The sequence below is a fragment of the Mycteria americana genome, chromosome 24, assembly GCF_035582795.1.
Source record: "Mycteria americana isolate JAX WOST 10 ecotype Jacksonville Zoo and Gardens chromosome 24, USCA_MyAme_1.0, whole genome shotgun sequence".
In the NCBI taxonomy this organism is placed as follows: domain Eukaryota; kingdom Metazoa; phylum Chordata; class Aves; order Ciconiiformes; family Ciconiidae; genus Mycteria; species Mycteria americana.
Window position 1 is genome coordinate 5,156,283 of NC_134388.1, and position 13,015 is coordinate 5,169,297.

The 13,015-nt window shown below is 67.0% G+C and overlaps 1 protein-coding gene across 3 annotated transcripts; it reads right to left on the reverse strand.

Moving 5' to 3' along the window:
• Positions 1-78: 78 nt before the first annotated feature.
• LOC142420349 (hyaluronan and proteoglycan link protein 4-like) lies at positions 79-11,587 on the reverse strand. 3 transcript variants are annotated; one of them, XM_075524204.1, is made up of 10 exons: positions 11,493-11,587; positions 7,827-7,930; positions 7,618-7,715; positions 7,305-7,408; positions 7,099-7,181; positions 6,750-6,874; positions 6,519-6,620; positions 6,322-6,414; positions 6,126-6,245; positions 5,543-5,753 (listed from the first exon to the last, which is right to left on the reverse strand). In XM_075524204.1, the coding sequence occupies exons 1-10, from the start codon at positions 11,585-11,587 to the stop codon at positions 5,547-5,549; spliced, it is 1,131 nt and encodes a 376-aa protein (XP_075380319.1). In that variant the 3' UTR covers positions 5,543-5,546. The 3 variants fall into 3 exon arrangements, with proteins under 3 accessions (XP_075380317.1, XP_075380318.1, XP_075380319.1); XM_075524202.1 differs by lacking the exons at positions 5,543-5,753; positions 6,750-6,874; positions 7,099-7,181; ... (2 more) ...; positions 7,827-7,930; positions 11,493-11,587 and adding exons at positions 79-585; positions 1,339-1,641; positions 2,403-2,765; positions 3,123-3,240 and having other exon boundaries at positions 6,519-6,616; XM_075524203.1 differs by lacking the exons at positions 5,543-5,753; positions 6,126-6,245; positions 6,322-6,414; ... (5 more) ...; positions 7,827-7,930; positions 11,493-11,587 and adding exons at positions 79-585; positions 1,339-1,641; positions 2,403-2,765; positions 3,123-3,240; positions 4,368-4,459.
• Positions 11,588-13,015: the final 1,428 nt, after the last annotated feature.

Sequence of the window (13,015 nt, forward strand, 5' to 3'; positions counted from 1 at the left end):
CCGGCTGGGCTACTGAAGTCGCCCCCCCCTCCCGCTGCCTCAGTTTCCCCAAGCGTCACCGGGCTTCGTCCGCAGCCGCACCGGCATCGCAGGGGCACCTCTCCCAGTCCGACGCAGGGGCTGCCTGCAGCTCCCTGCGCTGCCGCGTCCCAGGAGGCAGCGATGCCGGGGAGCCCAGCACACGGCGGGGGGGGGGGGTAGGGGGGTCCCTGGCCAAGTCTGGGGGTGCTCCCAGCGAGGGTGAGCCTCACACACGATTGGGGTGCCCCCCACCCAGCGCCTTCTCCGGGGCAGCCTCGTCAGCCTTCTTGAAGCAATAAACCCCGAAAAGCTTGTACTTCTTGTCCGGGAAGCCCAGGTTGCGCACGCCGGGCTCCCGGCCCCCGCAGCGCGCCCGGGGGTTGACGATGGGGTAGCGGATGCTGCCGTCCTCCAGCCAGCCGGCCTCGCAGCGGTCCAGCAGCTGGATCTTCCAGGCGGCGTAGAGCTGGCCCACCTTGGCCACGGCCGCCCCGTTGTTCTTGCAGGCCTGCACCGCCTCGGCGTAGCTCAGCTTGCGGTACGTCTTCAAGAAGTAGACTTTGCCTGGAGTTGGCGGGGGGGGGGGGGGGGACGACACACAGAAAGTGGGGGCTGACGGGGACGGGGACCCGGCTGCAGCGTCCTGCATCCGCCGCGGCACCGGCACCCGGCAGAGTGGGATGGGGCAGGGACGGGGCTGAGCGGTGCGAGCCCCGTAGACCCCCCTCCCCAACACATTTGGGGGGGGGGGGGGGCTGGAGGAGGCGACCGGCCGGGGGGGGGCTCTGGGGAGCCACCGCTGTGGTGTGGGCAGATTTATGGGGGCTGCCCGGCAGCGGTCGGCGATGGCTCCTCGTGGCGATTACACCCGCTATTTATCCTGCCTGCCACCATTAAATAAACATCGGCAGAGCCCCCCCTGCGCGGCCCTGCCAGCCGGGAGGGATTTACGCAGCCCGGGAGCCCTCCCGGCTCCCATCTGTCTTGCGTGGCCCCGGCTTCATCCATCACCCGGGCTGTTTGCTGCCGCAATTACCTCGTCCCCTGCTCCCGCCCGGGGAAGACGGGTCTCGCTGAGAGGGGGTGCCCCAGCCCCAAAGGTGATGGGGCCGGATTCTGGTCCTTGCTGGGCGTCCCCAGCACCGAACCCCCTCTTGATGTGCCGGGGAGCGCAGAGAAGGCACGTGCAGCCACGTCCTTCTCTCGCCCGGGGCTGAACACCTTCCCGGACCACCGTGGGAAACTCCCCGCACCCCGCGCAGCCAAAACCGGGAGCTGGGTGCTCCGTGCCTCAGTTTCCCCCCCCCCTGCCATTACCGTTGAGGTTGGAGGTGAAGCAGAAGGCGTCGTAGTGCTCGCTCTCCTTGTGCCTATAGCCGTAGTTGCGTACCCCCACCGGCGTGTCCTTGCGGCCGCACTCCTCCCGCGGCCGGGAGATGGGGTACTGCACCGAGCCGTCCTCCAGCCAGCCGGCGTTGCACCAGTCCATGCCCTCCAGCCAGGCCTGGTGCAACTGGTCGTGCGAGGCCAGGATGCCGTCCTGCTCCAGGCATGCCTGCTGCGCCTCGTGGAAGTTCAGGGTGTAGCGACCCAGGCGCGGGTGGTAGGGGAAGATCACGCCTGGGGGGGACGGAGAGGAGGGGCTGGGGTGTGTGGGGGGGTCTCCCCCTCTTATTTTGCAGCTGCAGCCAACGAACGGGGTCACCAGCGCAAGGCACCGGGAGCCGGTGGGGAACGGGGGCAGCTGCGGGGTGGGAGGCTCGCTGCAAAGCCCAGCGCGGACGAGCTGCCATCGTCTCTGCTCGGGGAGCTCGGGGGCTCCAGGCTTTGCTCAGTAACCCCAAAGCTCCCCCACCTTGTGACCGCAGGGACCCTCGCGGCAGCCCCGGGCTCCAGGGGGACCTGGACACGTTGGTGGTACCCGTGTGGGGTCTCAGCCGAGCCCCAGTGTCCCCAGAGCGAGCCCGTACCGGCCCGAGCCACGGGGCTGTACCTCCTGAGCCCCCAAGAAAAGGGTTTTCCCCCTTTCCCGGCATCCCCAGACGCAGCACCCTGTCCCGGCAGGCTTGGAGCCGTGCACGGCACCAACGCCGCTGCCACGTCCCGGTCCTCCCCGGTGCTTTACGAGGCCGTGCCGCTATCTATCTCCGGCGTTTATTAGCTGCCAGCGAGTAAACCTGGAGCAACAATAAAAGCCAGTAACAGAGGCCATAAACCATGGCACACGCTAGGAAAAACAACCGGCCGTAAAGCAGGACCGAGCCCAGCTCGGGGATGCGGCACCGGGAACCGCCGTGTCCTGCCCATCCTGCATGGGACACGGGGACACCCGGGGTCCTCCCTGTCCCCATCCCTCCTCCCCGCCGTAGCCACGCCACTACCTTCGAGGTCCAGCTTGACCATGCCGGTGTCGTCTTCGAGCTCGTTGGTGACCTCGCACTCGTAGCGGCCGTAGTCTTGCAGGGTGACGTTGCGGATGATGAGCGAGGCGTCGCCGAAGCCGTCCTCCTGCAGAGCTGTGCGGCCGCGGTAGCTGCCGAACGCCCGCCGCGCCTTCCCCAGCGCCACGAAGACGTCCACGAAGGCCATCGGCTCCGTCACCTTGGTCCACTTGAGGCGGATCTCGGCCGGGTCGTGGGCGGACACGTCGTAGTGGTACCGGCAGGGCAGGATGATGGTGCCGCCCCGGTGCGTCACTACCTTCCCCGGGGCCGTTTGCACGACCACAGCCCCGCTGTCACCCTCTGCAAGGGACACCGAGCTCTGAGGAGTCCCTGTCCCCAAGCCTGCCCCTGCCTCCCCCCTGGGCAGCGCCGGCCCATGGGCAGGACCCACGGCGGGGACAAGGCAGGCTGGGGGTGTGGGGCAGGCAGGGGGACCACCTTTGGGGGGCATTTCCCTCTTTTGGGGGCTTTGCAAACCTCGAGGAGGGTTGGGCAGCTCCTGGCCAGGGCAGGGGGGACACAAGGGATGTCCCAGAGCCCCTGATCATGCTTTAATGGATATTAAAGCCAACGGCCCAATGGCTGCAGGACGGCTCCCCCCGTCCCATCCCGGGGGTCCAGCCCAGCTCCCCGCTGCAGACCCTGGTGCCCACTCACCCATGACATGGACCACCTTCTTCCGTCCCCGGGTGCCGAGCAGCGTGTCGGAGGCGAGGACGCCGGCGAGGAGCAGCAGAGCTGCCGGGCCGGCGGCCCAGGGGCCTCGGGGACGCATCTGGGGGGAGAGCAGAGCCCCTTGGCACCCACCGGCCCCCCCAGGGAGGAGAGCAGTGGAGGTCTGTGAGCAAACCCACGCTCTGCCCGACCCCCGGCTTCGGCAGCTCCCCGGCAGCGACGCCGGTCCCCAGTCCGCACTCTGTGGGGGCTGTGCCGGCCAGGGGAAGGAGATGCCGTCGCCCACCGACACCCCTCGTCTCCCACCTCACACACCCCAAGCAGAGGGGGGGTGACCGGCAGCGCTGGGTCACTCATTGCCTCCCCCCCACCAAGCACCCCAGGGACCCCCACGCCCCGCGGCCTGTGCCGCCGCTGAACTCCGATTCACCCGCTCGGTTACAGCCGGGATGAATATTTCATGGCAGACGCGCCGGGCCGGATCTCTTGAGTTATTTATGTCAGCACTGGCACATCTGGAAACTGAACTGATGGCGCGGGAGTGGGCTGCGGCTACCGGAGCCCCCCGGAGCCCCCCGGCCACCTTGCCCCGTCCCCCCTTCCCTGGGGACGGCGGGGGGAGCCGTGTGCCGGAGCCCCCCCTACTACCCAGGGGCTGCGATCCCCCCCTGAGCCCCGCGTCCTCAGAGACGTCCCAGACCCCAGCCCAGGCAGCCTGGGTGGGTCCCCCCCCCCACCGTGGGAATGAGACCCCCGTGGGGCTGGGGAAGGGGAGCCGGGGCTTGGCTGTGGGGCAGGAGGACCAGGGCAGCCCCCCCGGGGGGCCCGGTGCCCGGTGGGGGGGGGGGGGCGAGGGGACCGGGGCTGCCCTGCTGCCGTTCCCGGGGCCCGGTCGGGGGCAGGGGAAGCGGGGCGGCCCCCCCCGGGGGGCCCGGGGCCCGGTCGGGGGCCCGGGGAGCGGGGCGGCCCCGGCTCTCCCCCGCCGGCGGCCCCGGGGCCGGTGCGGTGTTGCAGTGCGGGACACTGCGGCGGCGGCCCCGGGGCTGCGGGACGCCGGTGCCCGGGAGCGGGCAGCGCAGCGCAGGGGAAACCGGCCCGGGCGCCGCCGCGCCCCCCGCCCCGCCGGGAGCAGCCCCCGCCCGGGCTACCGGTACCGGGGGTCCCGTCCCGGCTCCCCGCGGCCGCACCGCAGCGAGCGGAGCCGCCGCCGCAGCCCCCCGCACTCACCGTGTCTCCGCGGGCGCCGGTGCCGGCCCGCGGGAGGGGCCCGGCCGCAGGAGCGCTCCGGTGCCGCCGGTGCCGCCGGTGCTGCCGGTGCCGGTGCGGCTCCGCGGAGGGGGCGGCACCGGGAGCTCGGCCCGGCCCTGCCCCGGCTCCCGGCGCTGCGCAGGGCCGCCGGCTCGCCAAGGTCACCGGCCCGCCCGGCCCCGGCCCCCCGGTACCCCCGGTACTGCCGGTACCCCCGGCCCGGGCTGCGGGCGGGGAACCCGCGGGGGAAGAGGAGTTTTGCCGGGTAAACCCGCCCCCCCCCCAGCCCCTGAAGGGCAGCCCCGAGCACCAGCACCCCCACCCCTGTGTACACACCCACCCGTGCACCCACCCACGTGGGCACCCACCCACCCCTGTGCACCCACCCAACCCGTGCACCCACCCACGTAGGCACCCACCCACCCCTGTGCACCCACCCACCCGTGTGCTCCCCCCCACCCGTGCACACCCCCACCCACTCGCACAGCCCTGCCCACACGCGGGGGCTCCCCTTCCCCCGGCTCCCCCCGCCCAGCCCGAGGCTGGGCTGCAGCAAGGGCAGGCAAGGGCAGCGCAGGCAGCAGGACCCCCCCCAGCCCCTGCACCCCAAAGGCAGGAGGGGGCGAAGCCGGGCGGCTCCTCCCGGCCCCGGCAGCGGGCAGAGGGTGGGCACTGGCAGGGTCCCGGTGGGTGACGTGGGGGGCTGGCGCGGTGCTTCGGCCGCTGGCGTGGGGTGACGTCCCCGGCCAGAGCACAGACGCGGGGGGTTCGGAAGCCGTACCCTCGCTCCTTTATTTTGTAAACAGTGTTTTCCTGGCACGGTCCCCGCTCCTGCGTCCTTCTGGCGTGGCCAGGAGCACCGGGGTGGGACAGGGCCCCCACGGCCCCCGGGGCCCTGCCGGGAGGGGAGCCCGGCTCCCGCAGTCGAGACCCTCCGAGCCTGGGCAAGGGCAGGGCCGTGGCCGCAGCGATGCCACTGCAGAGCACCCCAGGGTCCCCCCAGCGCACCCCACGGCGTAGGGGACACGGGGGGGGGGGGGGACCGGAGCATCCCTGGGGACATCCCTGCCAGCCAGGTCCCACTGCAGGCTGCTCCGGCTGCTCTTGCAGCGGGGAGGGGGGGCACAGGCAGCAGCCCCCTGGGGCGGGCAGGACAGGTCACTGGTGCTTCTTGCCCCCGTGCAGGCTGGCAGGAGTGGCAGGCAGGAAGAAGGCAGGGCAGCGCAGGCAGCGGTAGGCCAGGAGCTGGGGGCCCAGCGCGTAGAGGACGTTGGTGAGGAGGAAGCTCCACCAGACATCTTCAGGGGTCTGGTAGGGGAAGGGCGTGCGGGCGTGCAGCGAGGAGCCCAGGTGGGAGAACTGAGCCTGGGGACACAGGGCAGGGGGTGGCACGGGGGGGGTCCGGCAGCGACGGGCTGGCCCGGTGCAGCCCACCCGGCACCAAAGGGTGTTTCGCAGGAGCACACCCAGCGCGTCCTATCTATAGACCTGCGGGCTCGCTCCAGCCTATTTCTGTCAAACCAATCCCCGGCTCCATTAAGATCCACCGAGGCCAAAGCAATTATCAGGCGGCGGCGGTGGGAACTGCTCCACATGCAGCTGCGGGCACGGATCCGTCCCCCCAGGCTCAGCCCCGGCTCCCCACTTGCTCTCTCCTGGCTGGGACCAAAACCCAGCCCGGGGGTCCCACTGTCCCGTCCCCCCCAGCCGGGGGAAGGACGATGGGGCTGCCCTCACCTGCGCGACCGCGCCGGCAAACACCAGGCTCCAGTCGGGCAGCCAGGAGCAGCCGGGCAGCACCAGCCCGTAGATGCAGAGGCAGAAGAAGGGGAGGACGTAGAACATGTAGATCAGCATCTGGGGGGGACACGGAGAGGGTCACCCCGTCCCCGGCGGCACGGGGGGGCTCCAGCCCCGCCTCAACCCCACTTACCTGCACTTTGGGGTAGGCAACGGGGTCGCGCAAGTACGGCTCGTGCTGGTAGATGTACTCGAAGCACGAATCGGCGGGACAGTCCAAAACCACCTGGGGATGCGGAGAGCGGAGGGGGAGTGGGCGCGAGGCAGACGCACCCACCCTGGGACCCCCACATCCCCTCCAGGACACCCGTGCGGGGACCCAGCACTCACCATCCCCCTGAAGAAGGTGAACGCAGCGGTGAGGAGCAGGACCAGGATCAGCCCCACGTCCTGGGGCCGCTGGTACAGGCGCTTGCGTTGCTCCTCTGCAACCTGGGAGAGGGAAAACGCCGTATTTTCGGCTCCGCACCCCGTGGTCCAGCCCCGGGAGGGGGATAAGGCTGACGGCTCCCGGTGCAGCTCCCCGCAGAGCCCCCGCCCCGGCTCCGGCTCCCAGCTCACCTTCTCGGGGCTGAAGCGCGGCAGGGCCTTGGGCTGCTGGAAGAGCCTCACCCCAGCCCAGATGGGGATGAGGACGTAGGGCAGGTTGAGCAGGAAGGCAGGGCTGAGGTCGGAGCTGTATTTCCCTGGGGAAGGAGAGCATGTGGCAGGCACGGCGGAGCGCTCGGCACCCAGGACCGGTACCCACTGCTTGCCCCCAGGTCAGCGCCTTCCTCCTCTGCCCACGGGGCAAGTGCCTGGGAGCAAACCCGCAGGACGGGGGGGGGACAGAGGAGGGATCAGCAAGGGCTGGATGTCCCCACCGTCCCCGGCAGCTGGCAGAGCCGAGCCCCCCTCTGCACCCCCATACCTATCAGGTTCCCAAGCAGGAAGACGACGATGCTCATCATCAGAGAGCCCAGCCAGAAGAGACCCAGGTTCCTGTAGCTCTTTCTGCAGAGACATCAGCATCAGACCCCCCTGCCAGGCTCCGAGCTCCCCTCCCCACAAAATTCGGGGCCCTCCCGCTCCCGCGAGCCCCTCCGAGCCCTCCTGCCCGCTGCCGTCCCCGCTCACCTCTGGCCGATGGCCGCGATCATGGCGAGGTAGAGCCCGTAGTGGATGATGCCGTCCCAGTAACAGATCATGATGCCGTGTGCCGTGCGCAGGTAGGGCTCGCCCTGCCCATTCGGAAGACAGCGGATCATACGGGGTAGGGGCCGGCGCCTTCCCACACCCCCTCCCCGGGGAACCCCGCGGGAGCCGGGGCTGCTCCGTGCACGCTCCCCCCGCAGCACGAGCAGCTTTGGGAGCAGGAGCAGCATCCGTGCTTGCCCCGGGTGCACGGGGCTGCTCGTGTGCGAGAGCCCGAGGCGGGGCGAGGTGGTACCTCTCTGACGTAGACCTCCACGAAGCCAGAAACGTAGCCATCCTCCTCCAGCGAGATGATCAAGTCGACGACGGAGGTGAAGGAGAACACCACAAACACTGCGGGAGAGCGAGCCAGCTCCGAGCGGGTCCCACGGATCTCCCCGGATCCCAGATCTCCACTCCCTGCCCCGGCACGGGATCAGTCCCCACACCCCGGAGGGGACTCACCGCAGAAAAGGGGGTCCTGGAAGTGGCTCCCTCCGCTTACGAAGATGATGGAGATGAGGCCGGCGAGCACCAGCACCCCCGTCAGCATCAGCGGCAGCGGGCTGCTGCAGAACAGGGGGAGGGGTTCAAGCACCCTGGGCACAGCCGGGGGGTGAAGCCCCGTTTCCCCCGGTCCAGGTGAAACAACCTTGGCCCCTGCCGATTTTAACAGCTCTCCACCAAAGCAGGGGGAACGGCAGGATCAGCCCCCGCACCCCTGGCCCAGGAGCGGTCCCACGGTGGCACAGGGTGCTGCCCGTCCTCGGGGCGGTGGGAAATGGCTCCTTCAGGGTCCGAAATAACCCTGGGGAGGCAAAGCCCGGGGGAAGGCTGGGTCTGACACCCGGGCACGGATGGGGAAGGGGCTGCCTCGCCAAGGCTCCTGTGCCAGAGCCGGAGAGAAGCCCCAACCCTCTCCCTCTCCAGGCTGTGGCCAGTGGTGTAAGAGACCGGGGGAACCGATTGGATTGGGTTTGCGTGGCAAGGTTTTGGCAGCGGGAGGGCTACAGGGGTGGCTTCTGCAAGAAGCTGCTAGAAGCTTCTCCTATGTCCGACAGAGCCAATGCCGGCCGGCTGCGAGACGGACCCGCCGCTGGCCAAGGCTGAGCCCATCGGCGACGGTGGGGGGACCCACGCTGCAGCAGTTCGTGAAGAACCGTAGCCCGTGGGAAGGACGCACGTTGGAGAGGTTCGTGGAGGACGGTCTCCCGCGGGAGGGACCCACCCTGGAGCAGGGGAAGAGGGTGAGGAGTCCTCCCGGTGAGGAGGAAGGAGCGGCAGAGACAACGTGTGATGAACCCACCGCAGCCCCCATTCCCCGTCCCCCTGCGCCGCTGGGGGGGAGGACGTGGAGAATTTGGGAGTGAAGTTGAGCCCGGGAAGGAGGGAGGGGTGGGGGGAAGGTGTTTTAAGATTCGTTTTTATTTCTCATTATCCTACTCCGATTTGATTGGTAATAAATTAAACTCATTTCCCCAAGTCGAGCCTGGTTTTGCCCGTGAAGGCAATTGCCGAGTGATCTCTCCCTGCCCTTATCTCCACCCACAAGCTCTTCATTGTATTTTCTCTCCCCTGTCCAGCTGAGGAGGGCAGTGGCAGAGCGGCTTTGGTGGGCACCCGGCGCCCAGCCACGGTCAACCCACCACACCGATTATAGAGCAAATCGGTAACGAGGAGACAGATACTGAAAAGGTGTCCTAAGAGAGCGAAGAAGTTGTAGGGAAATCTGTCCCGAGCTTGCTGCATCCCCTCCCAGGAGCGCTTGCATCAGCTGGAAGAGCTACAGCGCTGGTCTAGCCAATGCTTCTGCCAGGAAACACGGAAAACGTCACGGTATTTTTCACTCAAGCCTTTAACCCTCTTACCAAAGAAAAAGAAAAGACAAAGTCGTGGCTGACTCTGCATAGACGCCGGTGCTAATGGCTCATCCTGGAGAAACACCCAGTTACCGGCCCGAGCGCTCCCCGAGCGCTCCCCAGTTACCGGCCCGAGCACGGCAGACGTGCCGCCCGGGGACGAAAGGCCAGCCGTCCCCCTGCCCCGGGGTCACCCGGCTGAGAACAGCTCCGGTCTCATTTAGAGGAGGCTGCGGCAACACCCAGCTCGTGTTTGCCTTGTGCAGGAGGAATTGCTCTTCCAGGGACCAGGACGGGGACGGGGACAGCGGCCGGGGCACGCAGGAGCCCGCGGCCAGGGACAGGACGGGCATCAGCAGCGCTGAGTGAGGCTGAGCTTGTCCTCACCGCCTGCACTAAGCACCCGACCCCAACACTCCTGAAAAAACCCTCAAAACAATCGAATAATTGAAGTGTCACCGCCTAAGTGCATTATTACTAGTGTATAATTAATTACTACACAACTAATTACTCCCACAGAATGATTAATTCAAAATTAAAATATGGACGCCGCGGCGCAGTAGCACAACACCGGGCTCCTCCGATCACCGTAAGACGTGACCGTGCGTGCGATGGTGCTCGAGACACACCAACACGTGCCGGCACCGGGGCCACCCCACAGACGTACCAGCACCTCGGGGTGCCGCGCCCGGGGCACCCAGCTCGCCCTGCCGGGCTGAGGGGCTTTGAGGCCGCCATCGCTCATCCCGCAGCAGGGACTAATTAAGAAACGGGGGGACGTAGCCCCTCCACATCCCCCTGCGACGCCTGGGCAGGAGAATAATATTGTTACGGGCTTCAGTTTGGGGGGCAGGCTGGAGGGGTCAGTGCTCCCCACAGCTACAGATGGTTTTCACCCGGTGCCGCATCGTGCAGAAGGGCTGCGGATTTCATAGCGGTGGATCCCGGGGATCCGGGCTGTAGCAGTGCGGTGCCACGTGGGATGGAAGGGAAAGAGGAGACCGAAAGATGGGAATGAAAATCGGGAGATCGTTAAGTAAAGTTTATCAGGTGGCCAGGAAAGCCCCGGCTCTGCGATTAAGAGAAGTTGGGCTAAAAGCCTTTCCTGCCGGTAAAGCAAAAGCAGAAATTAGCTATAAAAAGAAATGTGTAACGAATGGGAAAAGGAGGGTGAAGGGGGCAAGGCAGGAACGAAAGGATAGAAAGTGCAGTAAAGCGATGGAAGAACACAAGGGGAAAACCCATAGCTGGCAGGTCCTGGGGCGTGAGACTGGAAATAAGAGAAAAGTAACCAGCCAGAGCGTGGGTTTATATAGAAGAGACGTAAAGCACGCCAGGAAGCGGTGGGGCTCTGGCCAGCTCACCAGGGAGCTGGCCCTGGCTGGTGGCCGGTACCAAATCCCCCGCCGCGAGGGTGCCGGCCGGCCAGGGATGTGCCGGCAGCCAGGACGCGGCTGGGATGGGGCGTCACGGGGGTGTCGCTCAGCACTAAAACCGAAACCGGGGCTGTTATCAGGCGGCGCGACGGTGGCGATGACGAGGCCGGCACGGAGGGGTGGCATCGGCCACGCTGGGACCTGCCAGCGGCCCAGTTGCCAGGGGGGTTGCTCTGGGAGGGGGAGATGGGGCTTGGAGGGGTCCCCAGCACCCCGGGAGGCACGGCCGCGTATGGCGGGGACACCCCGTGTCGGGGGTCCTGTCCCTCTGGCCCGGAGGGCTGCGCTGGGGCCAGGTGGGTGGAGAGGATGCTCATAAATCAGGGAGACGCTGAGCACCCTAATCCCCGGGGGATTTGGGCTGTCGGCGAGCCCCGTTCGCTCCGTGTTGTGCAACGAGCCCGAGCAACCCTGCTGTGCGTCTGTTCACTGAAAACGGGATTTAAAAGTCATAAAGGCAGCCATGAACCACGCCGGCAAAGCCCCAGCCCGCGGCAGCCTTGCCGTGGGCTCGGCCGGGGCAGGAGCACCCGGACCGAGCCCCCTGCCCCGGGCTGGACCTCGCCGCTTCTCCCCCGCCCCGGGAGGGACCCAGCACCCTGCCCTGGACACCACTCCCCCCCCTCCGGGTCCGGATGGGACCCAGTGCCCCATCCCGCGTGGGATGGCTCCCACCATCCTCGGACAGAGCCTTGTCCCGGGTCCGTCCCGATGCTCCCGCCCAGTCCCAGACTAGACTCAGCAACCAGGACCAGCGGAGGAGAGGACCCAGCACCCCGCCCCGAGCCGGACCGCAGCATCCCAACCCCAGAGCTTTGTCCCCGGCCCGCACTCACTCTGCCAGGGCGGTCGCGCCATTGATGCCGAAGGCCACGGGGATGGCGAGCAGGGAAGGGGTGAGCACGCCCGGCGTGGCGGCGGGGAGCTGCATCCCCGGCCCGGCTGCCGCTGCCGGAGCCCGCGGACTTCGGCCCCAATGCTGGCGAGCAGGCAGCGCCCTTAAAGCGCCAGAGCCGCCCGGGCTCCCCGGGGGGAGGAAGGCCAAGGGGTCCCGGGGGGAGGCAGGCAGCAGCCGAACACGCCTGTGTCCATACGTGGGTCCCGGGGGGTCTCTGCGCTCGAGGGCTGCCTTGAGAAACAGCACTAAGGGCTGCGGGGGAAGGAGAAAACCACTCCAGAAGAGGCTGTGAAAGCTCAGGGACTGTTTTGGTTTGGGTTTTTTTTTTTTTTTTCTTCCCAATTCATTACGGAAACCTTAAGTACTTAAAAGAGCCAAGAAGACACACCTCTTCAGGTCTGTAAGAGGAAGAGAGAAGCGGAGCATGTGAAAGCCAACACTTCATCCCTGCCTTTAATAATGAATTGAATTGAGCAGGGAGCAGGAGTTTCAAGGTCTCTGCCTCCAGCTGGGAGCCCGGTGTTCCTGACCTCCTCCTCTCATGCTCTCTGCTCAAAACACGAGCGTTTACCTCCCCACCAGCCCGGGGAGAGACCTGGCTCAGCAGCCCATAACTGGGCACACACTTAGAAACTTCCACGGTGCTTAGCAGAGCCCCAACACGGCCGCTCAACCTCTTCCCTTCCCCGCAAAGCCTTCCCCAACGTGCCACTGCGTCGCGTCACTCTTTTGCCCTCTTGCTTCAGAGTCCGGGGGCTGAATCGGCCGCCCTGCACTTTGCCCTGGGCTTGTTCGTCGTTCCTCCGGGCGGGAGGAACTCGGACGCACCCCATGTGCCTTGTCAGCATGGAAGTCGTGAGCAAGCTCGTCACTGGTGAGGAAAAGCTCGTTAGGCAGCGCTCGTTCAGCCTACGGCGAAGGGAGCGCACCCGAGAGCGAGGGGGGTTCAGTCTCCAGGGCTCAGGAATGAGACGCGGCTGAGAAACCACCCACCAGCCCCGCTTGAAAGCAGCATGACACCCTGTTAAAACAAAAAAAGAGGGGTGAAAGCAGGTAATCTGGGGTGACTTGGAGCAATAACCGTCAGATCTTCCTAAATACCGAACCCTCTGCAAGCGTCGCTTCAGTCTCCCAGCTCTTGCAACAGCCGCTCGGGGCAAACAAGCCCCGAGCCCTTTGCCTCTCCCCGGCCGGGCGATTTCACGGTGGCCACCCCGTGCCGCGCTCGCCACGGGCACTCATGCCGTCACACGCGTGTTCACACCGGCCGGGCACCTGGCACGGCCTTTGCGTGGCAGGCACCGGGAATTTCCTCTTTGATCTAAAAGAGTCCAACTTTGGTGACCTTCTGGGCATGCCGCAGCAGCCGCCTGTTTGATTTGGTTTCTGAAGACTAAATCCCCGCTTTGTAGCTCACGCCGGCGAGGAGGAGGAGGAGGACTGCGCTAAGTGGCTCAGCCG

What these genes read in the sequence shown, in the direction of transcription:
- LOC142420349 (XM_075524202.1), bottom strand. An exon ending in TTGCCGGCGCGGTCGCGCAG is followed by an intron (nt 3,241 to 6,125) that starts GTGAGGGCAGCC and finishes CTCTCCCCCCAG; the next exon opens with ATGCGTCCCCGAGGCCCCTG. An exon ending in GAAGGTGGTCCATGTCATGG is followed by an intron (nt 2,766 to 3,122) that starts GTGAGTGGGCAC and finishes TGTCCCTTGCAG; the next exon opens with AGGGTGACAGCGGGGCTGTG.